General features: G+C 46.4%; 4 protein-coding genes across 7 annotated transcripts; 2 read left to right on the top strand and 2 right to left on the bottom strand.

The window, feature by feature from the left end:
- Positions 1 to 72: 72 nt before the first annotated feature.
- Positions 73 to 12,133, top strand: LOC105566659. 3 transcript variants are annotated; one of them, XM_012020837.1, is made up of 8 exons: positions 73 to 204; positions 6,811 to 6,947; positions 7,158 to 7,282; positions 7,419 to 7,558; positions 8,891 to 9,102; positions 9,676 to 9,916; positions 10,550 to 10,794; positions 10,952 to 12,133. In XM_012020837.1, exons 1-8 carry the CDS (start codon positions 195 to 197, stop codon positions 11,180 to 11,182), a joined length of 1,341 nt encoding a protein of 446 aa, XP_011876227.1. In that variant the 5' UTR covers positions 73 to 194; the 3' UTR covers positions 11,183 to 12,133. The 3 variants fall into 3 exon arrangements, with proteins under 3 accessions (XP_011876227.1, XP_011876228.1, XP_011876229.1); XM_012020838.1 differs by lacking the exons at positions 8,891 to 9,102; positions 9,676 to 9,916 and adding an exon at positions 7,975 to 8,004 and having other exon boundaries at positions 74 to 204; XM_012020839.1 differs by lacking the exons at positions 8,891 to 9,102; positions 9,676 to 9,916 and having other exon boundaries at positions 74 to 204.
- A 774-nt stretch (positions 12,134 to 12,907) lies between these two features.
- Positions 12,908 to 19,775, top strand: LOC105566657 (transmembrane channel-like protein 7). Of its 2 annotated transcripts, XR_001009302.1 has the most exons (5): positions 12,908 to 13,253; positions 13,974 to 14,368; positions 14,438 to 14,679; positions 14,955 to 18,395; positions 18,593 to 19,775. XR_001009302.1 is itself a non-coding variant. In XM_012020834.1 (4 exons), exons 2-4 carry the CDS (start codon positions 14,191 to 14,193, stop codon positions 16,842 to 16,844), a joined length of 2,310 nt encoding a protein of 769 aa, XP_011876224.1. In that variant the 5' UTR covers positions 12,908 to 13,253; positions 13,974 to 14,190; the 3' UTR covers positions 16,845 to 19,775. The 2 variants fall into 2 exon arrangements, 1 of the variants encoding a protein (XP_011876224.1); XM_012020834.1 differs by having other exon boundaries at positions 14,955 to 19,775.
- LOC105566658 lies at positions 19,607 to 20,889 on the bottom strand. The gene is made up of 3 exons (XM_012020836.1): positions 20,305 to 20,889; positions 19,822 to 20,054; positions 19,607 to 19,743 (listed from the first exon to the last, which is right to left on the bottom strand). The coding sequence occupies exons 1-3, from the start codon at positions 20,450 to 20,452 to the stop codon at positions 19,723 to 19,725; spliced, it is 402 nt and encodes a 133-aa protein (XP_011876226.1). The 5' UTR covers positions 20,453 to 20,889; the 3' UTR covers positions 19,607 to 19,722.
- A 306-nt stretch (positions 20,890 to 21,195) lies between these two features.
- LOC105566656 (protein FAM98B) lies at positions 21,196 to 24,299 on the bottom strand. Its single transcript, XM_012020833.1, has 5 exons — positions 24,033 to 24,299; positions 23,474 to 23,840; positions 23,093 to 23,383; positions 22,714 to 23,006; positions 21,196 to 22,234 (listed from the first exon to the last, which is right to left on the bottom strand). Exons 1-5 carry the CDS (start codon positions 24,068 to 24,070, stop codon positions 21,703 to 21,705), a joined length of 1,521 nt encoding a protein of 506 aa, XP_011876223.1. The 5' UTR covers positions 24,071 to 24,299; the 3' UTR covers positions 21,196 to 21,702.
- Between the last annotated feature and the right edge of the window lie 621 nt (positions 24,300 to 24,920).

The raw sequence follows: 24,920 nt of genomic DNA, 5'->3' as shown, positions 1-24,920 counted from the left end.
GCGCTTACGTATGCGCGCCGCGCACCTGGACGTCGCGCATGCGCCAGGCCGGCCGGCACCGTCGGCGGAAGACGTCAAAATTCCGCGCGCGCCGCGTCGCAGTACGAATCCCGCCTTCGTGGTGTGCACATCGCGCTCGTCCCCCGTCTTCTCTCTCGCCGGAGGATTCTTTACAAACAGCCGAAGAAGCGATCATGGCGGTCTGTAAGTGTCTCATTTGCAAAGCGCGGATTCATATACTTCTGCATATTATATTATTACATTTAATTATATTAATATACCTGTTATTATATAATTTGTTGCCAAATTCTAGTATATATTAAGTTACTATTAACATGACGCTCGTACATTTAAATAGTTCGAGCAGACTTGTAACGCGTACGATAAGAATTTGTCCTCTCTATCCTTTTTTTTCCCGCAATAAAATTTGATGTAGTTCTTATCGCGACAGTCGCTCGCAGTCTATTCCATTATTCATTATTGCGTCTCGGCCATTTCCAAGCGGCTCTATTTGATCGCGAAGGCTCGATTCGAACGGATACGCAACATTGCGTAACGTCGTACAACGCTGAATTGACATTGCTCGAAAAAAACGAGGGAAGGACCTCGGCGTGTCGTGTCGACGTCCGAGATTTCCTTTCGCGGCCCTCGCGCCTTCGGCGATCAGTCTGCATCGTACGGGACGGGGTTTCCCTTCGACTTCCATTCGTCGGAGTTAACGATGGCACCGGATCGGCGGTAAAAAGTTTTCAGGCGGAGAAAATAGTACCCTACCTCTCTCTCTAGGAAGCCACCGCGCCTTTTCTTTTTGAGAGAGGCTCTCTCTAAATATAGAGCTGGGGCGCGGCTGCCGGTTTGACAAGCCGGCCGGCATCCCGATACTCTGGCGATCGCTCGCGCGACTCTTTGAGATTCTCCGGACAATCGCAGGAGTACAGGCCGGTTTATGCAGGGCCGTGACTGCTAAATCATACCGGAATCGGTAAAAATTGTCTAATCGCCGTTAAAACGAATAGTTGACTGTAATTGGTTGATTTTCAGCGATTTCGGGGTGAGAAATGATTCGTCGATCGATGTCGAAACGATATCGGATCGACACCGTCAAATTGACGTCGATTTGACATCGTTTCGATCGAACGAATCATTTCTTTTACTGGGTTCTGTCCGCAGCTGCCGGCGGCAAGATCGAGTTTTCCCGAAAAAGTACAAGTTTCCGCACGCCGAGAAGAGGCAAGACTTCCGTTCCGCGTTTGTTTCGAAAAACGTACGGCGGAATATTCAGAAACGGTGCGAAGAGAAACCGAGGCGACGGCACTCGCATGTTAATCACAATCGATATAAACGTCAACGACGTGTGCGCATATGTGTGCGTGTACGTCGTATAGCTTTTAACGTACGTTCGCGACGTTGCTTTTACGCTTTTTTCACGCCGAAGTTTATCGCGCGCAGGCAGGGAATCGGTGTGTGAGAAACTTCGCAGTTATCGCGGCGAAGTGGAGGAAATGCGAAGACAGCGAATGCCGAGAGAGGTACGGACTTGGATAATGTCCGGCGATACGTGTCCCCGGCCGGCCGTGTAACGGCCTCACGGCCCGTGATCACGTCATAAGAATGCGATCCCACCGCGTCCTTGCGTAATCCGACTTCCAGATTGCGTTTCGCAACGTTTCGCTCGCCGCCTCCGTGGCCGCCACGTCGCCCTTGTCGTCCGGAGTCGTTTCCCTACCGCGCGAGACCGCCCTCGCGGCCTCTCTCCCCGAAAGTACGACTCTTCGATTGAAAATCTACTCCTTACAATTGAACGGTGAGAACGGAAAGGGGACATTTTGGCCGAAGTTGAATCAACAATGGACCCTTGCTTTAGTGTAAAACAAAAATGTTCGATAAAGTTTTTTTTTTAAGGGAGACTTAAGGGCAAAGTAACTGAGGCACGGTTTTTCACTTTCTGGTTCATTGTTAACCAGAGTTTAGTCGACTCACTGTCTCTTCTCAGATAATAACGTAGAAAAGGATGGAGATCAGCTAACTTCTGGTTAATAGTTAACTGGAAAATGAAAAACCGGGCCTAAAAGTCAATCGGTGGATCATTGAAAACAGTGAAAATTCACTGATTCACAGCTATAATGTTCACTGATTGACTTTTAGAGACATAAAACCTCCTGAAAAATTCGTATTGCTTATAAAACAATTTTCTGTGTTTCCGAAATATGTACGTGACTATGTCACGTGTACCCTTTCTGTTCTAATCGACTCGACCAAGCCTGCTCTGGCAATCGACACCTCCTCGCGATTACGACGTCCCGTTTCCTCCGTTATCCTTTCATCTCCCGTGCCTACGTCTCCCTCGGATATCATCAGGGCGGAATCCCTGGGAGCGTTTTGAAAATCCAGGAACGGACACTTTTCGCACTCATCTTACCGTGAAATTGGAGCGGTCTATCGCGTGGGTCTAATTACACGTAACCTTTGTCCGCCGACCGAGCCCTTTCGCGTCACGTAAGCTCCTCTTCGCGAAATTTCAAGGCGGTTCATCGATCGATCCTTGAAACTCGAAAAGACGCGTTGTTTCGTCGTTACATAACTCACGCGCGGCAGGAAGACGAGCTTGCGGGTAAGAAAAACAAGAATTCCTCATAATCAGCCGAAGATACTACGACAATAATAAAGGAAACACGTTCGGTCAGGTGTCAGTCACGAGTTACAGAGGTGATCGTCGAGGCACGTCGTTGAAATAACATCGTTCAAATGTATCCCCATTGATCGGATCTTAAGCCTTGTGTCCACGATCCAAGAACCGCGTCCAAGTTCTAGTTCCGAGAAACGTGTAGCCAATTACCCAGCAGCTTTTCCGCAAAAGATGCAAGTTGATTGGCTACACATTTCTCGGAACTGGAACTTGGACACACAGTTCTTGGATCGTGGACGCAAGATTTCAGGCTGATGACAGAGAACGATCCGTACACGCTTCAGTCTGTCTTAGTCGCAGACGTAAGGCAAGGCAGAGAAAAACTGTGAAGTCGCATACAAGAAACTTTCTCTTGTTTTCCTCCGCCTTGCCTTACGTCTGCGACTGAGACGGACTGCGTTTACGGATCATCTTCTGCCATCAGCCTCACAGAAGGAGCTCTCTCTCTCTCTCTCTCTCTTTTTCGCCTAGACCAGCGTGACGTCGCCGGAAAAATTTCGGTAGGGACGCACCCCGCGTCGGAGCAGGTGGCAGATTGGCATCGTGTGCGACATGACACCTGTCGCGGCCAAGTTACAGCGAAGCGAACGTGTACGCTTGACGCCGCGGTCCACCTTGCCGGCGACAGTTACCATGCGAGGTCAATGGCAGCACAGAACGCCTCCACGAATAGTTTCTACATACCGTTGCGTCGAGCTATCGGGGCCCTCGGATTTACCGTACCGGATTAACCGGCGCGCGACTCTCCAGCGCGAAGCCGCTCGGACGTTACGAGCATCAATCGTTGTTTCCTGACGCGCGTCCCGTTCGTCGCTTCAGCCCTAAAAAGTCGGAAGAAGGAAAATCGTCCTCGGGGGAGCATCGGGATTATTGGGGTCAGAGCGCGAAAGCGATGTGACAGCTTACGGCAAGACGTAAGTCGTAAACGTAGGCAGCGCAGCTAAGCTATGGCGTAAATGTTACGTCGTGTGTAACTGGAGGTAAGTACGGCATAAGCTTGTGCGCTAATCTACATTTACGTCTACGTCTTTGTCGTAAGCTATTACGTTGCGCTTTGTGCTCTGACCCTTAGACGCGCGATTTACGTCGGGCTCCGTGAAAGAGTTTGGCATAAACGGGAGCTCGCTCGGACGCGCCCGATGAGCAGCGCGTGCGACCAGCGGTATTCGTAGTTGCGCAATGCGAATTGACTCAATGGCTCTAATTCTCGCGTTGTTATGTTAATTGGGCGAGAAGCACGACCCACATTACAGCAGCTAATCAATTTGCCGCGCATTAAATTAACGCGATTCGAGCCGCCGCGCCGCCGCGATCTCGGGACATCCGGCGAGAGATCCCTCCGGCGATAGGGGGATACGGTCTGGAACGCCGAAATTGTTCTTATCGCGCATTCGAGAATTCACGAGAAGTCGACGAAAACATTTCGAAATACTTTGCCAATCCTCGGGAGAACGGCGGATGAATTGGTGGCGATTAGTCCGGCGTCTTATCGGGCGCGATCGATTTCTTCCGTTCCTTTTTCGCGAGATATCGCGGCTGGACGTGCCATCAGAAGACGGTCTCGCGCGCGGCGATCGTTCCGGATCGCGGACGTCGCGTAATGTGAAGTAATTGGCATCGAAATAAGAATGACATCAGCGCGACTGCGTTAGACGGTGGTGCGCGCGGCGACGAGCCTCGATTTTAGTATCGGCGAACGTATCTCGCAATCTACATGCCGTCCAGGCAACGCCTGGCCTGAAGGGGATCTGAATTTGTTGAGTGGCGTGGGCCACGCCAAGCCGCCCCGCGCGGATCCCTTCCTCATTCACGGCGCGTATGATGTCAGCGTTGCGGGCTGACCGCGACGTACTCGACCAACTATTTATAATCGTTACGTTCGCGCCGCGCCGCGCCGCTCGCGCACAGTTCAGTTTCCGCGGCGAGCGCAATAAGGGGAAAACGAGGGAAAAATAGATAAGAGGGCTCACGTCGCGCACTATCACGGCTAACACTGGCGTATTTTGCGCGACCTCGGAATTAATGGGCCGTCGCCTGGCGCTCGCACCAACACCGCCAGAAGGCTAATAACAATGGCAGCATTAATTGAACCAGTGATATCAGACGTGCGGTATCTTGGCCGAGTTCGCGGTGAATCCTTTCTCCAGCGTGAAAACAAAATGTTTGTAAGAAAAACAGTTTTTAATGAAGACTTACTTCGAGCGACCTCCTCTTCAGGGAAAATTAGCGCTAGTTGCTGTAAAATTCATGTTGCGTAAAACGATTTTTCGTTTTTCTCAGTTAATATTTATCTTTGTCGCGTTTATTCTCTTTGTTCTGACTAATTGATTTGCTACACGGAGAGAACTTTCTTCCCCTCCCCCTTTGGTTCTTTCTTTTTACATTCTGACTCGGTCTATGTCGAGGGGGAAACCGCTGACCAAAATCTTGTACACCAATGCCCATTAATGCCCGATGGGCATTACTTTATCTTATTATTTTATTTTATCTTATTTTATCTTTATAATGCCCCAGCAAGGCCTAATGCCCAAACTAATACCCAAAAATGCCTAGTAATGCCCAGCAATGCCGCGAATCTGTACACCACAATGCCCTCGGCGGTTTCCCCCTCGGTCTTTGTTATCCTTTCAACAATAACGTTTCACCAAAATATTACCCTCTTACCTTCGTCATGTGGCAGTCGAGGTTTCTCTCTCTTCGTATGTAAGTCGTTTGTGCTCTTTTCTCGGCGTGACATTATCACGAAAAATTATACGGGCTGTTGTGCCCTTACCAATGTAAGATCGCCACAAAATGAAGGGAGAGACTGCAACGTTCGTCTTATATTTCTACGTTTTAACGTGTGGTTGGTATTCCCCTTCTCTTAAATTGTTGTGAGTTTTCTACTGAATTTATGTTGAAATTCTATTATCATTTTTAGTTAGTTTTGTACACCGAAGATGATCCGGAGTAGATCGAAACGTCTATATTTTACGTTTTATGTGTTATTAAATTGTCCAAGACTATTTCAAAGACTACGCCCTGTTAACTGCGTACGACTCGCATTGGCCTTCCTACCCTCCACTGATTTTATTAGAGTTTTTGAAATTTTACCATACTTTTTACCAATAGTTATACTTATTGTCAGTACACATTTTATTAGTAAAGTGTATGGTAAAATTTCAAAAAACTCTCATCAAACTCTTCAAAATGCCATATTGTCCCACGGTTACTTGACTTTCAGGGCAAACCTGAAAAGAAAATTCTCTCCGTGTGATTTTCAGGATAAGTTTGAAGAGAAAATAATTCTCTCCGTTGTACGCGTGACGGTTTAAAATCGAGGAACGGGACGCTTTCGCATGCGGAAGAGCCGACACGCGTCGATCGCTGTTACTTTCCAGAAATCTTCATTACCGCTATAGAAACGTGATCTCACGGGGGCCAAGAATAGCCGTTTATTCAACTCTTACGGCGAGTGGCCGTCGGCGGAAAAATACGTCGCTTATTTAACGCGCGGACAGGGATTTATGGCCGCGTAACTCGATCGACTCGGGGGGGAAAAGGGTGATTCAGAACCTCGCGTGCGGCATCGAAGTTACTGGTAGATTACAGCATGTATTTTTGTCCGTGCGATCAGTGTACTTATTTGTGCGAGCGTATTTCTTTCCTCTCTTCTGCGCCGACGATTATAAAAATGACAGCGGCTCGTCCTTGTGGCGCCGCGCCGCGTCGATTGATAACGCCGCGTTTTTACGAGCCTTTTAAAAGCGCGGATCTCCTCGCGTGTGGCCACCGATCACGCCGGGACGACCTTCGCGGGGGCTCGTCATTAAGACACTGCGATCGAATTGCGGGATGTAACGTAAGCCACGTGCATGATTATCACCGCGCACGATATCGATCGAGTCCTGCATTGTCCTACTTTCTTGACCGTTCGCCGTGGGTCGGTCTGGCGTCGAGATGTCTCGGTGTTCGGCATCGACGTCACGTTTTCCCCGCCGGCGCGGCGGCGGAAAATGTCCGGTAATAATACACCAATTAGCGCGAGTCGCGATTAATCGCGACCAACCCTACCCCCCCCCCTCCTCCCGAGCAGTTATCTGATTTAAATTTCATCAAGTTTCACGCCGATCCTCCTTCTCCAGCTCTGAACACCGAGGACAAGTTGGAGTACCATTTCTACCCCGTGACGGCCGGGCAGATCCAGTTCCGGGTAAAAGCGCCGAACGATGCCCACATCGCCCTCACCACGGGGCCCCAGGAGGGGGATCCGATGTACGAGGTGAGACCTCGCACCTTGCGCGGGTGCGCGACTTTTATCGTACAGAACGGGAGTAGCGGCGGATATCCTTTCGCGCCGCCAGATCCTATCTGGAGCCCGGGCTTGTACGACGAGCTTCGGCCTCCATGACGTCGCAGAAAAGCGCCGTCGATGGTAATTAAATCGCGGCGCGACGGAGCGTTGAATTGAGGATCGCGTTTCTCTCCTCAGGTCTTCCTCGGTGGATGGAGCAACAACAAGTCCGTCGTGCGCAAGAATAGAACCAAGCCGGACGTGGCGGAGACGGAGACGCCCGGCATCCTGAGCGCGGACGAGCATCGCGGCTTCTGGATCAGGTAGCTCGCTCGCCACGTTCATTAAAGAGCCGTCGGGCCAATTGCCCGGCGGTAACGCTGCGCTCTAACCCGTCGCCGTGAGTCGACGCAAGGTTTTACGGACTTACATTCGTTTATACGTTTCGCAAAACCGCAGATGGGACAACGGTATCCTCACGGTGGGCAGAGAGGGCTCCTCGGCTCCTTTCCTGAACTACGCCGACCCGGAGCCGTTCGGGATCGGTTACTTCGGCGTCTGCACCGGCTGGGGTGCCACCGGTGAATGGCTCATCGAAGGTAGGCGTCAGGACTCCCCCTCGCGCTAAGGATATACGCGTCTACTTCTTTCCAGAACCTCCCCTTTCGTCGATAGCCCTCCCCCTCGTAATCCCCGCCTTACTTTACAGATTATAACCCAGTGAGAAGTTATTCGTCGATCGATGTTGAAACGATGTCGATTCGACATCAATTCGACGGTGTCGAAGTCGACTCAACATTATTTCGACGAGTCATTTCCCGCTGGGAACCGTAGACACTCGTAGTCACACAAGGTAGAAGTAGTAAAAGAGCCAACTAATCGAGTCTGTCTCTAATAGAACGATCAGCGCCTATTATTTCCTATATTTCCGTAGATAAGATTGATCACTTTCTGATTTTCCGATGATTCTCTTTCTGGCGTCCTTTCGGATTGCGGCATCGCGGCACTCGCACAGCCATATGCTGCGGCGGCGGTTACGGTGGTTGTACGTAATGTATTTGAGTAAAAAGACAAAGAAAATCCACGAGAGTTGATCCCTGCGAGAGCGTGACGTAGTCGCACGTGGCGTCCCGTAGACTCTGCTTCTCTGCCCGTGTACGTTTGATGGCATCCTAGCACGTGTCATCCTAGCACCCCCCCATCACGTGCGATCGACGCCGGATTAAGAACGCCTTTCTCGCGGATGCCCGTTGCCCCATGTGGGTCCGACAGGAATGCAGCGCGTCCACACGGAGAATTTTCTTTGAAAAATCAAGTGGGACAACGTGGCGCTTTCAAGTACATACATTTTGCTAGTAAAATGTATACTGTGGCGGCCGTAGGGGCATCTAGCCACATGTGCCAACAATAAGTATGTTTGCTAGTGGAATGTATGGTAAAATGTCAAAAAACTCTCATAAAATTCTTTGAAATGCCATATTGCCCCACGATTACATGATTTTCACGACAAATCCTGAGAGAAAATTCTCTCCGTGTATTAATCCATCGCGTCGATACGCACAGCACGTTTGGTTATGATAGGGGCACCGTAGGCATTGATTGACTTCCCTTCGATCGTCCACGCATACACACACGGCACCCACACACCGATTGATACTTCAGGTTCATGTATTCGATCGCTTTCCAGCTTTTGGCCGCTGAAAAGTCAATCGTATCAATGTTAAGTAGTGATAAGCACGTAAAATAACGTGTCGAATGGAGGTTCTTTCGATTCGGTGAGCAGCGTATCGAAAGCAATACGGTATTCATGAAGAAATAATTTTACATTTTCGTTACAAGACGATAAGATACAATTCTCCCCGTTCTATCTTTGCATTTCTTTTGTGTAGATAATCTTCAATTGTTTTTTTAAATTTTTTACACCCGACAAGGTCGCAAACCCTTGAACACTCGTAACGAGCTACAGTACAAGTTTCATGCCGTGCGAAGCGGCTCGGTGATGATCGACGTGAAAGCTAAGAGCAACGGGCACATCGCGTTGACTAGCCAGAAGGGCGAGTCGAGTCCCATGTACGAGATCATGCTCGGCGGGTGGGAAAACAAGGCGTCGGCTATTAGATACGATCGCAAACAGCCCGACAAGGTTCGAAACGATTTCGCTAATTCGTGTCAGATTGAACTGTGACCCTAGTAGCACAGTACATTGGCGAAACATTGGTCCACTATTGGCAACGCATTGGCCAGTACATATTTTCCCAATGCAAAGCTAATATTGGCCACGAAATAAGTGCAAATATTGCACAATAATAATTATATAACGTTAGATGTATATAGGAAATGCATTGACCGAAATTTAACAATGTAACATGAATATTACCCAGTGAGAAATGACTCGCCGATGACGATGTTGAATGGACGTCAATGTGACGGTGTCGATGTCGACATCGTTTCGACATCGATCGACGAGTCATTTCTCACTGGATGTTGGTCTAATATTGATCTAATATTGATACAACATTAGACCAATATTCCTAAATAAACATCGCCTCAATAAGAGGAGGCGTCCATCTGACAATATTGGACCAATGGTGGGGATATTAAATTTACATATCTCCCAATACCGCGCCAATATATCGTGCTACTAGGGAAACGTTAAACGGTCTCCGTGCTCGGCGCACGTCTTTGCTCTCACGTGGAAAATTTTGCGGCCCGCCAGGTGCGCGTGGACACGCCGAATCTTCTCAGCGACCGCGAGCACAAGAGGTTCTCGATCACGTGGCTCGAGGGCCTCGTCACGGTCAGATCGGGCGGTCCGAACGGCGCCGTCCTCATGGAATGGCGAGACCCGAACCCCATCGGCGTGAGCTACGTCGGCGTGCGCACCGGTTGGGGCGCGACCGGGAACTGGAAGCTGCGTGTCGAACATTACCCCCCAGTCGCTACCGATCGAAAGAAACGTAATGCTCTCTCTCTGAACGTCCCCCGGTGATCCCGAGATCAGCGTCGACGCCCGGGATCAGTCGTCCTCACGTCCATCGATGAACTCGAGGCGTCGCGCGATCCCGGGATCGCTGAGCGATAAGACTTATGCTTAATTGCGAACGTAAATCTATGTTACGTCCTCACGCACACGCACACATGTTGGTACCTGGCTTTTTGGAAACCTTTCCCAGAACCCTAGTAGCACAGTGCAATGAACAAACATTGGTTAAACATTGGCCCAATATTTGATTGTGTTGGGCCAACGTTTAGCCAATGCACTGTGCTACTAGGGAAATCAAGCTTTGAGGCGTTGAATTGTTCTCCATGTTCGTTAACTGTGGCACACGGTTTTGTGGCCTTCACTTTTCAATCGCTCCCTCTAAACACGCGCTCTATTAATCGCATGGAATTTTACGAAAGATCACTTGTGCACGCAAACACGTTGGTGGATTGGATATGGCTTGATTGGATGAGGATGACTGGAACCGCTGCATTTTATTATTTTTCGATTATGCGACTTTTATATATTGTTCTCTTTTTTTTCCCCCATTGTGTCGATGTAATGACTTCGAATCTTGTCCGCGTTGCTGAGCATAACGTGATTGTAGATCCCGGCACGACGCCGTCCGCGCCGCAGGAAGTCCGTGGGCTCGACGCGGGAAGCGTGTGCTGGTGCGACGCGTCCGGCGGGATGGTACCACCCGACGCGGTTGAGGGTGGAAACGACGGCGAGCCCCTGTTCGTCGGTAGAGCCCACCATGAGGGTGCCCTCATCCCCGGCAAGGTGAAGCCCAGTCACTCCGTCTGCTACGTCGCCTGGGGCGGCGGTGAGCATGGAAAGTCAGACTACCAGGTGAGTAACCTGGAGAGAACAAAGAGCCTCGGCGAACTGCGGGATATTCCCGAAGGCGTTTAAAGGTACCGATCGGGTGCCTTTCGTCGACGAGGTGCGACTGAGATCTAACGTGTGACCGCGCGTTTCTCGGTTTACAAAAAGTTTCCCGCCGTAGGTTCTTTGCGGCTGCAAACCTACGTGGGTGCCGGTGAACGACGGTGATATCCCGTCGAACGCGATTCCGGGAGGCGAGACCGAAGACGGCGAGCCGCTGTTCGTCGGCCGTGTACACCACGAGGGCACCGTGACCATCGGCAAGGTGCAGGAATCCCACCACGTGTGCTACGTACCTTACAACGGTTCCGAGATCGCCTTTCCCCAGTACGAGATCATGGTCGGGCAATAATCGTCCGGAGAGATCCACGAAGAAAGAAATCCTGTGGAATTCGTCATCGACTTATCGGCAGTTCTGCGAAGAAGATAGCAAAGCTTTCAGTTTCAAACAACAATTTTATAATTAATCAGAGAAGATGCCTTTCTCGATCGTCTTGGTAGCCTAACAATAATACTTTTGAGTGAATTTTCGTATACTTTTCCCAACTCAGTAAACGCGCCGATTTATCGGTTTTAAAACATAGCTTTTTGTTGGAGTAAATCTGCATATTTAAATCGACAATCAGTTTTGATGCTGATAAGCATTCTTCTCTAATTAATTGTAAGATTCATATCGGTCTATTTTTACAATTTTACAATTGTATTATAAGAGTAATTGTTGCGCAAAAAGGAGGAAATTGAGTGGAATCTCTAAAAATTCCTTTCTTGATGATTTGAAAAGATAGATTCAGCGATTTGTATTTCAGTTTTGATCTATCAAAATTTTACAAGACAATTCGTTTATTGATCTTATTTAAGCGAAATGTGTTACAAAGTATAATAATAAGGAATCTCAAGTGTGCAAACTAGTCCAATTACATAGTAAGTCGATAACTTTGGAAAGATACTGTAGAACTGATCGATAAGCCGGAGATGTACTGTTCGCTATCGTCTATGCAAGCGTCTGCTTTTCGCACGGAATATAATTGCAGTCACGCTATAGGAAGAGAAAGCAAATCAAACGGCGATATATGCGCTATATAGATATATAAATAAATAAATCTTTCTTTAAATTGGTACCGGATATCATCCGGTTAAGCCAATTGTTTCGTCGACTCTCCATCAGGACGACAGTTCATAGATACATATTTTTATGGTAGAGCTACCATTTTGTAACGCACAATATACCATATGCTTTTCGTCAAAGAGTATATTTTCGGAGTATGTATATTGTTATGACGAATAGATTAAACGTACATCCAAATATAGTCGCCTTTTTATTGCATGCACAAATACCAGCGGAGGTAAGAAAAATTGGCGAGGAGGTTGCGTAATTTAGAATTTAAAAAAATGTTCTAACTTACAAGATTCTCAGAATTTGGATTTAGCAAAGATCAAGAGTCTCGATGAGATCAAAGAAATCGACAGAGTATTAGGAAAATACAATCGGTAAGTCCCAGTCTACAATAGATGATTTAAGCCCTGAGCTTTAAGAAATTGGCCAATCGCGGTCAAGTATGAGTAGAATACGCTTTCTATTTTAGACTGGGACTAAGAAGGTTGCAATGAAAAGTCTCAAATGGGTGGATGTGCAGCACCATTTTGCAGTAACACCTCGACAAGGGGATACGCATCAAAATCAATCACGATAACCTGTCGTTTGTAAAACTGTAAAAATGGATTAAAATTGTCAATTCAAAATTCAGTGGGAAAATCATAAGCATGGCGAACCAATCAGAAGCTGGATACCGTATGTCCAGGCTCTGATTAGAGAGTCTCTACCCAAGGAGAGCAAAAAGTGTCAGGACGCTGTCAATTTGATGTCATATTGACCAAATTTATGACAAATTTGATCAATTTGGTGCCGTGTTTACGTCAAATTTTGGTCAATATAACATGAAATTGACATCACCCTGACTTTTTCTTCCCCTTGGGTAAGAGCGCGACCACAAACCCGAGACGCCATCTAGGCCCTCGCGAGTTCGGCGCGATCCTCTCGGCGACGTCATTATTATTAGCCGTCTGCTCCGGCTGGGTTTGACGTATGAGACAAACAGCGGAGAGATGCCGAGGTGCGGGCCCGCGTCGATGAGCCCTCGCGAGCCGCTCTCGTCCGTCGCGGTTTTGGCGGAGCCGAAACGTCGGACGCGGTGTCGTCGGCCACGTTGATCGCGGAGGGTCGCCGAGCGTGGGCCTTCGCGTCCGACGGACGCGCGACATTTACATACATCACGGCGCCGCCGAGAGACAGTGCGGCCGACAAGAGCGGGCTCACCGATACAGCCGGAGATCAATTGTTGTATTCGGGCACCGTTATCAGTATCGATCGGCGGAAATCTCGCGTCAACGAGAGGTATCTCGTCTGATCTGCTCATTTTGGACGCGTATGTACAACGTATATATTTATATATTTATATATATACACATATATATATGTACACTCTGACTTTATTTCATCTTTTAGCGTGTATTCCGGAGAATGATTTAAACATTAGACTACAATGGGCTCTTTGCATCTAGAAACATTGTATTTTGTAGCCAGTAAATGCGTTAAAAGAATTTTTGCGAGTTGATAAATTGTAAATATGTAGAAAGGAGAGAGCGCGAGCCATAAAATGAACGGGACTCGGTTCTCACAGTGTAGAATCAAGATTTCTTTTTAATAGCATAAACGTTTCTTTGAGTCTTTCTCAGTAAAAAAAAAAACTGGTTTAGACCGAGTAAAGCATAAGGCGATAGCTTAGGGGATCAGTGGCACTATGTGACTTCAGAGTCTTTCTTCTATCTGTGTTAATATCAGTGAGTGAAGTTTAATGACGAAAAGTTTATGCTGTTGAAGAGAAATTTTGATTCTATATTGTGAGAACCGAGTTCCGTTCATTTTGTGGCTCGCATTGGCCCTCTCTCCTTTCTACATATTTTTTTGTCGGGAGCCTTCACACAACACTTTGGAATATTGATAAATTGTACATTATTATACATTGTACAATCTTACGTTGTCGACAAAGTTCTTAAGCGTTTTGATTTGCTGATACAAAATAGAATGTTTCTAGATGCAAAGAGCACATAGTAGATTAGGCTTAATAATTGAACGTTTTCCGCAGTTGTCGCACTATTATTATCGTCGGATGAGCGACATTGCCCGCGGCTGTTACCGGGGCGCGTGTGAAGACTCAAGAGACGCTGGATTGGGAGGTGGACCAAGTGCCCGAGTCATGCGTCAAGCCGTGCGAACGTATGCGAAAGGAAACGTATAAAATTGTGACTTTTGCGCGCGACTGACCTGGTTGAGTAAGACTGGTCGGAAGTCTCAGCCTGAAAATGTCGGGCGGCGAGAGGAAGAAGAGAGGATGCGACCGAGGGCACGGATGGGAGGAGGCCGGTGCCGAGTTCTATCAGGAGAGCTATCCGGCGGCCATGGAGGCGGATCTGCAGCAGGCGCTGCAGAGGGATCCCTCGCACATCGCAACCTTGCTTCCCAGCAAGAAATCCCGCGTCGGTAGGTTTAACGTTACTTTGAGAGGCGAGTCGAATTTCTCCGTGGCTCTCACGCTTGTGCTCTGCGCAGCCACGGCGAAACGGATTCGCAACGACACGAAAATGACGTTGAGGAGGCGCACGAGCACCAGATCGCGTGGCACCACGACCTCGAGGCGTATGTCGACCACCATACACGACGCGGCCGTGTCGATGCTGCCAGATCTGTCGGAGAACCTGTCCAACGAGGAGCGCACCTGGGAGGAAATCATGCAGATCAAGGCTATGCCCGTGTGCATGTCTCAGAAGATACAGTTGAAGAACCAGTTACAGGTATTTCAGGAAGTATATCTTCAGGCCTGTCTCCACAATGCTTGAACCAAGTTCTACTATCGTGGAGACAGGCCTTTTCACACGGGGAGAATTTTCTTTTAAAATTGTGGGACAACACGGCATTTCGAAGAACTTTATGAGAATTTTCTGAAATATTACCGTACATTTGACTAGTAAAATGATTTTCAGGGTAAAGTTTTAAGAGAAAATTCTCTCCGTGTAGCGAACTTGAATCAATATGACTTGCATATAACTTATCCTTCCCGGTACTTCAGAGCGCTACGAAACTAAGACTTCAGGGCTTCGAGCAGCTCAAGTGGCAGCGCAGAAAAGCCTGGCAGCAATTTCGCATCAGGATGAAGGAAGCCTACTCCAAGATGGAGCTGTGGAACAACAGTCTCAAGAAGATAGGCGGTAACTTTGGGATGGGCATAGTCGCGTACTTCCTGTTCATCAAGTGGCTCATGTATCTTAATCTGCTCTTGTTCGCGATTATATTCCTGCTGGTGGTGTTGCCAGCGATAGTGCTGGAGGTGCCGGAGAACGAGACGTGCTCGCCTAACAACACCGCCAGCGTGGCCTGCTGCTCCGAGTTGTACAAAAACAAGATCAACGAAAGCAGCAGTATAACCAAGATCGTGCAAGACGGCGGTATACTAGAGTACAGTCTGCTGTTTTACGGCTCGTACACGCACAAAATCTACGAGAGCATGGGCGCCAATTTCTACTACAATTCGCCGCTCTCCTACGTCTGCGCCATCATCAGCGTCTTCATCGTCAGCTTGGTAGCGATCGTACGATCGGCGGCCAAGGGTTTCAGGGAGCGAGTCGTGGAGGGCGAGGGTCAGTTTTACCGGTACTGCAATCTGGTGTTCGGCGGCTGGGATTACTGCATTAACAACGAAAGATCGGCCTCGATAAAGCACAAGGCACTGTATAACGAGATGAAGGCGTTTCTGGAGTCGGAGAGGCTGGAGGAGGAGCGGCGAAGCCGCACGCCGGAGGAGGAGGCCAAGTTGTTCTTCATGCGCCTCTTCGTTAATCTGATAATCCTCACGGTATTGGCCGGCTGCGGCATATTCATTTATTACATAATCGACTTCTCGTTCACCCAGGTGTCGGCGCACCTGGCGAAAGACTACGAGATATTAAATCTGTTCTTCGAATTCCTTCCGTACATATGTATCGTCGGGCTTAACGTGGCGGTGCCGTTCCTCTTTCGCTACCTGGTCGCCCTGGAACGTTACAGTCCGTCTTACGTCGTTAAAGTGACGCTATACAGAACCATGTTCTTCAGATTCGCCTCCCTCGCCGTTCTATTAACGTCTCTGTACAAGCTCGTCGCGGGCAGAATCCCGGACAACGAATGCGCCAGCAGAAAGAACGAGCAGCCGCTGTGTTGGGAAACGTTCGTGGGACAGCAGTTCTTCAAGCTCTACACCACCGACATTTTCATCCAATTTTTCATGACGTTCTTCATCAACTTTCCACGCTCGTTGATCGCGCGCCACACCGAGAACAAGGTGTTGCGCTTCGTCGGCGAGCAGGAGTTCGACTTGCCCAAGCACGTGCTGGACATCTTCTACTCGCAGACGGTCTGCTGGCTCGGCTGCTTCTACGCCCCGCTGTTACCCATGGTCGCCGTCGTCGGGACGTTCTTGCTGTTCTACATAAAGAAATTCACTTGCCTGGTGAATAGCACACCGTCGAACAAGATTTACCGCGCCAGCAGGTCGAACTGCCTGTTCATGTTCAATCTGCTCATCTCCTTCATCCTGGCGGTGATACCGGTCGGCTACTCCATCGCGGAGATCATGCCGTCGAAATCGTGCGGGCCGTTCCGGGGATTGGAGTCCGTGTGGATGTTACTGATCATGACGTTCGCGCAGTTTCCCAATTGGCTGCAGTCGATTCTATCCTTCCTGGGCACGGCCGCCTTTGGTATACCGGCATTCGTCGTCCTCTCTCTGCTTCTCTACTACTATTACGTCATGTGGCTGGCGAACAAGCACATGGTGACAGTATTGAAAAATCAACTGGTATTAGAGGGCCACGACAAGCAATTCTTACTCAACAGGCTCAGCGCCTTCATCAAGCAGCAACAGGATCAGAACAAGTTTCAGCAGGAGCAGGCCAACGAGTTAGGCACATTTCAGCATGTATAAATGATATAAAACTTGATTTGATATTCTTATGGATGTACAAATTTAGTGGAAGCCGTTTTTAAATCGCGCGCAACCGATGAAACCGTCGCGTCGGTTCGAACGCGAGTCATTTTGCTTACGATTTTTATAGGTTTTGCTTACCGAAACGTAAGACTGTCGACTTTGTCTTTTTTATTATCGTATTACACACGAGTGGCACTTATATAATAGTTTTTTGATATTCTACCGAATTGGATAAAAGCTACGACAAGGAGCGCCGGACAATATACGAGCAAATTAATACGTATCTCACATACTGCCTGTTGCGGTGTTTTGCGTCTTTGTACAATACTTTTTGAGAATTGAATGTATCAAGCCCGTATCAGACTACGGATTGAGATTAAGATTAGATGGAAATTTCACCAGAGTACAGTTTACTAATCTCAAATTTAACGAATTTTACTCTGATTGGTATACTTCATCAGATTGCCAGTATTGATATAAATAAAATTTCAAATTTCAATCGACCTCTTGTATGTAAGACATTTACTCCTAGATCTCACTTGAAAAGGACCTAAACCAAAGGTCGAAACGTTGTGAAGGCGTATTCAATAGATGTGGACAGCTGAGGTCGATTGGAATTTGAAATTTTATTTACTCTGACTAGTCAAATTTCAGTCTAATCAATCTCAACTCGTAGTCTGATACGGGCTTTACAGTTACGATCACTGCCACAAACGAATTAGTTTTCGCGTATTTTTAGATTAGTTTTGAGGAACTTCAAACGGGACATATCTCACATTCTAGGAAACTCAATCGTCTCATGTATATGAAAATGCACATCTGAGATCAGGGTACAAAGGAAAGAATAAAAAAAAAACGAAGAGATACGGTGTTGTGTGGGAGCGTTATGCAATAGCGAAAGAAATCGTGAATTATTTAAGTATTCATTGATTCCGTATAATTTGATGAATATCTACAAATTGTATGACCACACGCGTAATTGAAGATCTACTTTAGAACGTAATCCTCGTCGGGAATAACATATTATAAGATAATGTGATCCTATGTATGTCTAGCTTAAACAGATTAAATCGTTAAGAGAGCCCAGCGAGAAATGATTCGTCGGTCGATGTCGAATCGTTTCAACGAATCACTTCTCACTGGGAGAAAACGGGCAGAGCGATCGGTCTGCCTGTGTCCGCCACTCGGGTGGGAACCTTCCTAGTTCGCCCGAGGCTTCGTCTCGCTGGCCCCAATTCGAACGGGTGGGTGCCCGCCCGATTTATACGCAAGAAGTGATTAAAATATGTTTAGCTAAATACACGAAAAACGGCAGCAAGACTTACGTCCTCTCTATAGGACGTGCGTATACTTCCCCCAACTTTACGAGTAAACGTTAGAGAGCTTTTGCATAAGCGAAACCAAGTGACACATGCAGCGGACCTATTTTCTAGCGTAGTCCCTTAGACGTTTGTAATGTAATAGGTCTTACTGTAAATAGGTCCTCTAGAGCCTATGAGAATTTATTTTACTAGCGATATCTATAGTAAGCGTCGGGGAAAATGAGAGGTATTTTATTATAGTTATCGTTTCGTTATCGAGGCTTTAATAATTTAGTGTGTAGGAAACGAACGAACGCGCGTGAGAATTCCATGTATACATACACATTCGGGATTTTTTAATTGTATAAATCTCGTATACCTCAGTATTGTTATCTGACGCCAAAGATAATTCAGATTGAGACTGTAATAATTTACTTATTTCAGGTATTAACGCGAGAAATATTGTAAATGTACTTCGTTACGCACAACCTTATCGTTGCCGCGCGACTCTTCACGTAACGCAGAGGAACGTCTTTCATTTTAGCGTACGTTTAGAAGTCAATTTTGTAAGCCTCGTGCACGGAATACACGCTGTCGCAGATCGGACCCTTTGGCCTAAAATAATTCAATGCACATACACGCCGCGTGCCGGGAAATGTATTTTGTAAATCTCACATTTGTATAATTAAGACAGCACGTACGGATGCTCAGACATCCTTCCCCATACAGCACAAATTGTTACAGAAAGGTTTCAGAAAGATTTCAAAATTATTTCAATATTTTGAAATTTTAAAAGATGACTCAGTAGTCAATCATTGCTTTATTATACTTTTACAAAAGTTGTAAGTTGATGGGCTACCGTGTCGTCTTTTGCAGCGCGGCAAGCATTTCAACGTTCCATATATGTGACTCAAAAGACGAGAAAAATCTTTTTGTAATATTCGCATTATTTTTTCAAATTTATTGCATATGATAGATTTCTGAAACATTTCTGTTGCATTATTTTATATGACATATTGCAGAATTCTGTCAGAAATGTTGAGCATGAAATGTGAAATATCGAAATAATTTTGAAATCTTTCTGCAACAATTTGTGCTGTATGGGTCCTTAATTTATCATAGACGTCACAAGCCCTATCGACGGCACTATATAAATGCATTTAATATAAAATCGAATATAAAGTTGTGTAAAACATATAATCTTATGTAAAACAGATTTATGTCCCCGGGAGGAATTCGCTGAGCACGCATTTACAATTAAACGAGAAGCAATCAAGTCCACAGAGGTATCTTGAGTAGGCAGCTCCGTTTCCTTTGAATGTCGCCGCTAATTAGATTACGATAAATGCCACCGCTATCTTCTCTTTACGCATCTTAGTCGTAGATTCTTATGCCCACTATCATAGTTCATACGGTCATTATCTGTGGCGTAACCGCGTAATGACGTAAAAATAAATCTGTTATACAAAACGCCTTTATTATATTTCTCTTTTCCAGGTATAAAAATGTCACGTCCAACGGGAACATACTCTTGTTTTATAAGTTATGTTAAAATAATCTTCTCTTAACGCCGCTTATGCGTCTGACGAGTGTAACTGAAAATTATTAAAGAAATGTATTAGAACGATACGGCGACCAACGAGTTACGGCTTATGCGTGTGCGAAAAGCTTACCGCTTTAGCTACATCAATCCAATCCAATGCTGCGACAAGAGCATCATTCTTAGACGGTATTCTATCATAATTCCAATATGTAAACTGGGAGAAGGTTCCCGTGCAGTACAAATTCCTCTCCTTGCCCTCGGTATCCGCCTTTTTGTTCTCCATAAACATCATGCCTCTGTAGCCAGCAGGTACAGTTACCTTCCTCCCTTGAAGCGGGTAGCCACGGAAGGAACAATCGTAGTCTTCGAACAATCAAATGGCAAATTAATGTATGTTGCAAATACGTTGATTCCATCTGGCCTCTTGACTCGCTTATCACTTGGATTGTTACATTTACTTAACGAGTCGGACGAGTCGCAAGTTGAATGAGAGGCGTGAAACTTGGAATAAGAAGTGTAAAATTGGCTTCGCATAGGACTATGAGTTTTACAAGGTTTCTGCGCTCTCAACGTCGTCCGCGCGAGATACGCGAAGAGATAACATTTCACTCACATCCTTCGTCCACCTTACTGATGTAAGGCTTGAAATAAGAGGAAACATTGGCAGCTTCGTCCCCGTGAATTTTACATGGCATGAAGTGTAACACGGACTCGTCTCGGTCAGCTCGATCTTTATCGTTAACGTGCAATCGCGTGACCATGTTGACTTTTAACGCGTCGCAAGGTGTTGACAATTTGTGCGGGAAGTCTTGACGAACACCGCCCGTTTGTGCGTCCAGGCTAACCAATAATGGCACGCCGCATTGTTGTGACTTGGCGCCATGGTAAAGAATCGTCTTCTTTGTATTTTTGAAAGTCACCAGATTTCGCGGGTAGGACCTTAAGAATTACCAGGCCTCAGATGCGTTAATTTTCAAATATGAAGATACACTCTTCACCGAACTTATAAGACGAGTTTTAGCGATTGTTTGCTACACACACCAAAGTGTACCATACACTCGGCGGTCACGAATGCTTTTACACCTGAAAATAGCCGTTAAATTCATTTTATCAAAATAAATTTTCCCATGGAATATTCTCTCAACGTCTTTCTTCAGGCGTAAAGGCATTCGCGTGACGCCGAGGGTGCATTTTGGTACGCATGTACCAAAACAGTCGCCAAAAATCGCCTGTAGATTCTCTCGACAACAAAAAGATACTGGGTCATTCCGTAAGTAATGGCGATATAAAAGGAAGCTTGGTTTTTGGTCTTCACCTTAAAAGCCGAAAGATTTGTATCGCCGAGAATTGAAAGTTTCAGATTAAGAGGGAAAGTTTTACACAATATAATGGAAGATATATTTTAAATAAAAATGTCAAATGCGTTTTGTTTAGTTTCAAAAGTATCTCGAAGAAATTGCACCACTTGGATGACTCAATATTTAAACAGGGATACTAAAATCACTCGGTTTCTCATGCTCATTTAATATCTAATACATATGCGCGATTTAATACAAAATTTAAGTGGCTTGATTTACAGTCTTGATAACATCTCGCGTTATAAATTAAATTTCGATCTATTACCCTCGAGAGGCAAACGTTTATTTACACAATTATCTTCACTACTTTCGATTTGTATAGAAAACAATTATATACATACATTCAAATCGCATAGACGAGAAGGTGAAAGGCTACCATTACGAAAGAGCTAAATAGTAAATTCTATCTTAACGCAACGCTACAATTTCGAATTGTTAGCTAGCCTGTGATCTAAAGACGTCACAATTCAATACAATTATTATAAATATTCCGCGCTCAGATATTTTGAGACCAAAGTCACGTGTGAGTACAGTTTAAGCGTAAGTGATAGCGAATATAGTCGCTGAAATTATTTGAATATCATAACGTTTCCCCGGTCTCTCTTTGTGAGAGTTTTATACTGTCACTAAAGAACGCACGCAAAGCGGCATCCTCAGTATTGTCCTCTGCCTCTGTTGCCGCCACGTTGATAGTTATTCCATCCGCCCTGAACTCTGCCTCCCCTTCCACCCCCTTCCCTCCTGTCCTGGTGGTAGTTGCCGCCACGATTGTCCCCGTACGAATCTCTCTGGCCGGAATATTGCGGCTGCTGATAATTCTGGCCGTAACCTTCATTGTAATTTTGACTATAACTCTGAGTGTAATTCTGATTGTAGTTCTGACTGTAGTTCGCGCCGGAATCTCCTCGGTAACCTCCACCTCCACCTCCACCACCGCCGCCGCCACCTCTCTGATACCCTCCCGCGTCTCTGTGATCCGGATAACATTCTCTGTGTCCATGTCCAGAGTATTGAGATTGCTGATAATCCAAGTTCTGGCCAAAATTGCTGCTGGCGTCTTTATGATCTCGATAACCGCTGCCACCACCTCCACCACCGCCTCTACCGCCTCCACCTCTGCCGCCTCTGCCGCCCCCGCGTCCTCTATCGCCTCCTCCTCCACCGCCACCGCCACCGCGTCCTCCTCTTCCGCCCCTGAGAAAGAAAAGATATGTAGAGAGTACTAAATTGTATCTACGCGTGCACAAACAATTTATCGTTGTTTTATCTCGTGATTGTGATCCGGCCAATTTACATTTTATATTTTAACATACTATTTTGTTAACAAACTGAAGAAATTGTTGGACGACCCAATTGGCAGGTGGTTTATCTAAAATTAATCCATTCTACGATTCGACCATTCAGATTGTAATCCTTTTTCAAGTAATATCACACAACAGGCTTTGTACTACTTAAAATCTGTAAACTACGTGAAATTCAGGAGAAACACCATAGTTCGACGCACGCAACGAACAACAGTCTAACGGAGTCTAACGAAAGGCAATTGTAGAAGCAAAAAGACAGCACGGGAACAATGCAAGTCACAAAGAGAGAATTAAATTGTTGACGATGCCATCGCGTTCGAATCCTCTGCACCTCACTGCGTTTTCTTAACTTACTGGAACGACGACGGTCCTTGGACTCTATCCTTCTGCCACGACGGCATCTCTGGCGGAGGTGGCTCCTGCTCGTACGGTCTACCACCTCTGTCCGGCACCGCACCGATGATGACACTGTTAATTTTGCTTCGCGTATTCTTGCGAACGCTCGCGTTACTCATTTTCTCGATCACCGCCAGATCGTCCCTAGCGGCCAATAAATCTGCCAGTGTCACTTTCGGCTCGTTTATCAGAGTCTTTCTTCTCTCCTCGTATGTAGAATTTACTTCAGTCTCCTGCGACTTCGCCTTGTCCGACCACTGGAAGTAAAGTCGCATGATTAACGACGCGATCGTCAAATATACCAGTCTATGCACAAAGTGGTATCAAGGTGGTTGGTTCTCACCAAAAACGATTGAACTGTAACGTCGAGGCGTTTGAGCAACATGTCACGGCGACACGCGTATTCCTTGTGCATCTCTTCCTGCAGTTTACCTAGCTGCTCCCACTGCTTAGCAGAGAGCTCGACGTCTATAAGCGGCTTATTTAGATGATGAGGCGGTACAGTCTTTAGAACTTCTGACAACTTGGTTTCCAGTCTTGAAAACAATAATTCGGGCGGAATATTGTCCGGTGGCTTTTGAAACTGCAGCGTGACCAGCATCTCCTTCAAGCTTCTCGCAGTCTCACTTTCATCCTGCGTGAACACGAAACAGCGATACGTTTGACAGAATTTCTCTCGATAAGATCGGCCACGATTAAAACGTTTCAATAGAAAAGTACTCACAATGGTCACTTCTATTTGCTTCTCCTCCTTAGGACACTTCGCCTCCAGCAATTTGCAAGCCATAAGCTCGGTGACTAAAAATTCTATTAGGATAGCTCTTTCAGATTCATTAGCCAGTCTTTGATTCATGTGCCCAGTCATCAGTTTCTCATTCACGCATCCTATTTCCTTAAGGAAGAAGCTTAACTCTAAGAGAAAGGAACTAGCATCGTTCGCGCTTATTGTGGCGTGAACAGTCTCGTCCGTGTCTATGAATGTCGCCAGTTGCTCGGCGAGCCAGTTGACAAGGCAAGTAAAGTCCGGCGATTTTGCGCCGCATTTCAAGGCGTCCGACAGCTTGTTGGCGTCCAGCATCGGCCCCGTGTACCTGTAAAATCATGACAAGAGCGCTCTTTCAGTGAGAAATGCCGACGTAAGGAACGCGAGTTTCAATAAGTTCTAATAAAGTTTGTCGCAAGAGAAATTGTACCAACGTTGCAACAAACAATGCGCTGTACTCCAAAGCCAAGCCCTTAAATCCCTCACCCCTTTAAATCCTTCACGATCCCCAATTACTCACCCAACGTCTTGGAGCAACTGCAGCAGCTTGTCCTCCATGTCGATCGTGCAACTCCCGAGAAGAACGATCGGACACGATATGCACGTAAGCGTGCAGCGCGCGCGTGTTTACTTAGAAATGGCAATGGCAAGATGCGCCCGAAACTCTCTCCACCGCCTTCCCTTAGTTCCGCGACGCCGATATATTCAACGCGTGGAACCGGTGCCGGCCACTTCGCACTCCGACATGAGGTGAGATCAAATTGCACAATAAGAGGACACAGCTCGAGACTAAAGCCTATCACACAATGCCAGGCAACAGGCAATAGGAACAGGGAATAGAATTTTTGACGCGTTGGATTCGTTGAAAATTTTCTTCCAACCAATCCAACGCGTCAGAAATTCTATTCCCTGTTCCTGTTGCCTGTTGCCTGACATTGTGTGATAAGCTTAACCAAAGGCACCAAAGCTCGTTTCCAATAATCAGTGATGCCAGAATGGTCGCGTTTTTCGCGCATGCGCGACAGTAACCAGCGACGTGTTGGTAATACCAGAGAGAAACCTGAGAGCGGCCACGCCGGCGTTTTACTTGATACCGTTTTCAAGACAAGACAAGACACAAGACAATTAAGACAATCAAAATTTGATGTTGAAGAATCAAATTTGATGTTGAAGAATCAAAATTTGATGTTGAAGAACCAAAATTTGATGATGAAGAATCAAAATTTGATGTTGAAGAATCAAAATCTGATGTTGAAGAATAAAAATGTTGAATAATGTACAATGTGGAATTTGAGATGGTGTTGATTTGGAGTGATGTTGAAGAGCAAGAAATTGGTGTTGAAGAGCAAGAAATTGATGTTGAAGAATCAAAATTTGATGTTGAATAATGTAGAATTTAGAAGTTAAG

The sequence above is a fragment of the Vollenhovia emeryi genome, unplaced genomic scaffold (genome assembly GCF_000949405.1).
Source record: "Vollenhovia emeryi isolate VEMERY1.0 unplaced genomic scaffold, V.emery_V1.0 DF939143.1, whole genome shotgun sequence".
In the NCBI taxonomy this organism is placed as follows: Eukaryota; Metazoa; Arthropoda; class Insecta; order Hymenoptera; family Formicidae; genus Vollenhovia; species Vollenhovia emeryi.
Note: the sequence above shows the minus strand (reverse complement) of the source record. Positions and strands in the feature narration are given on the sequence as shown.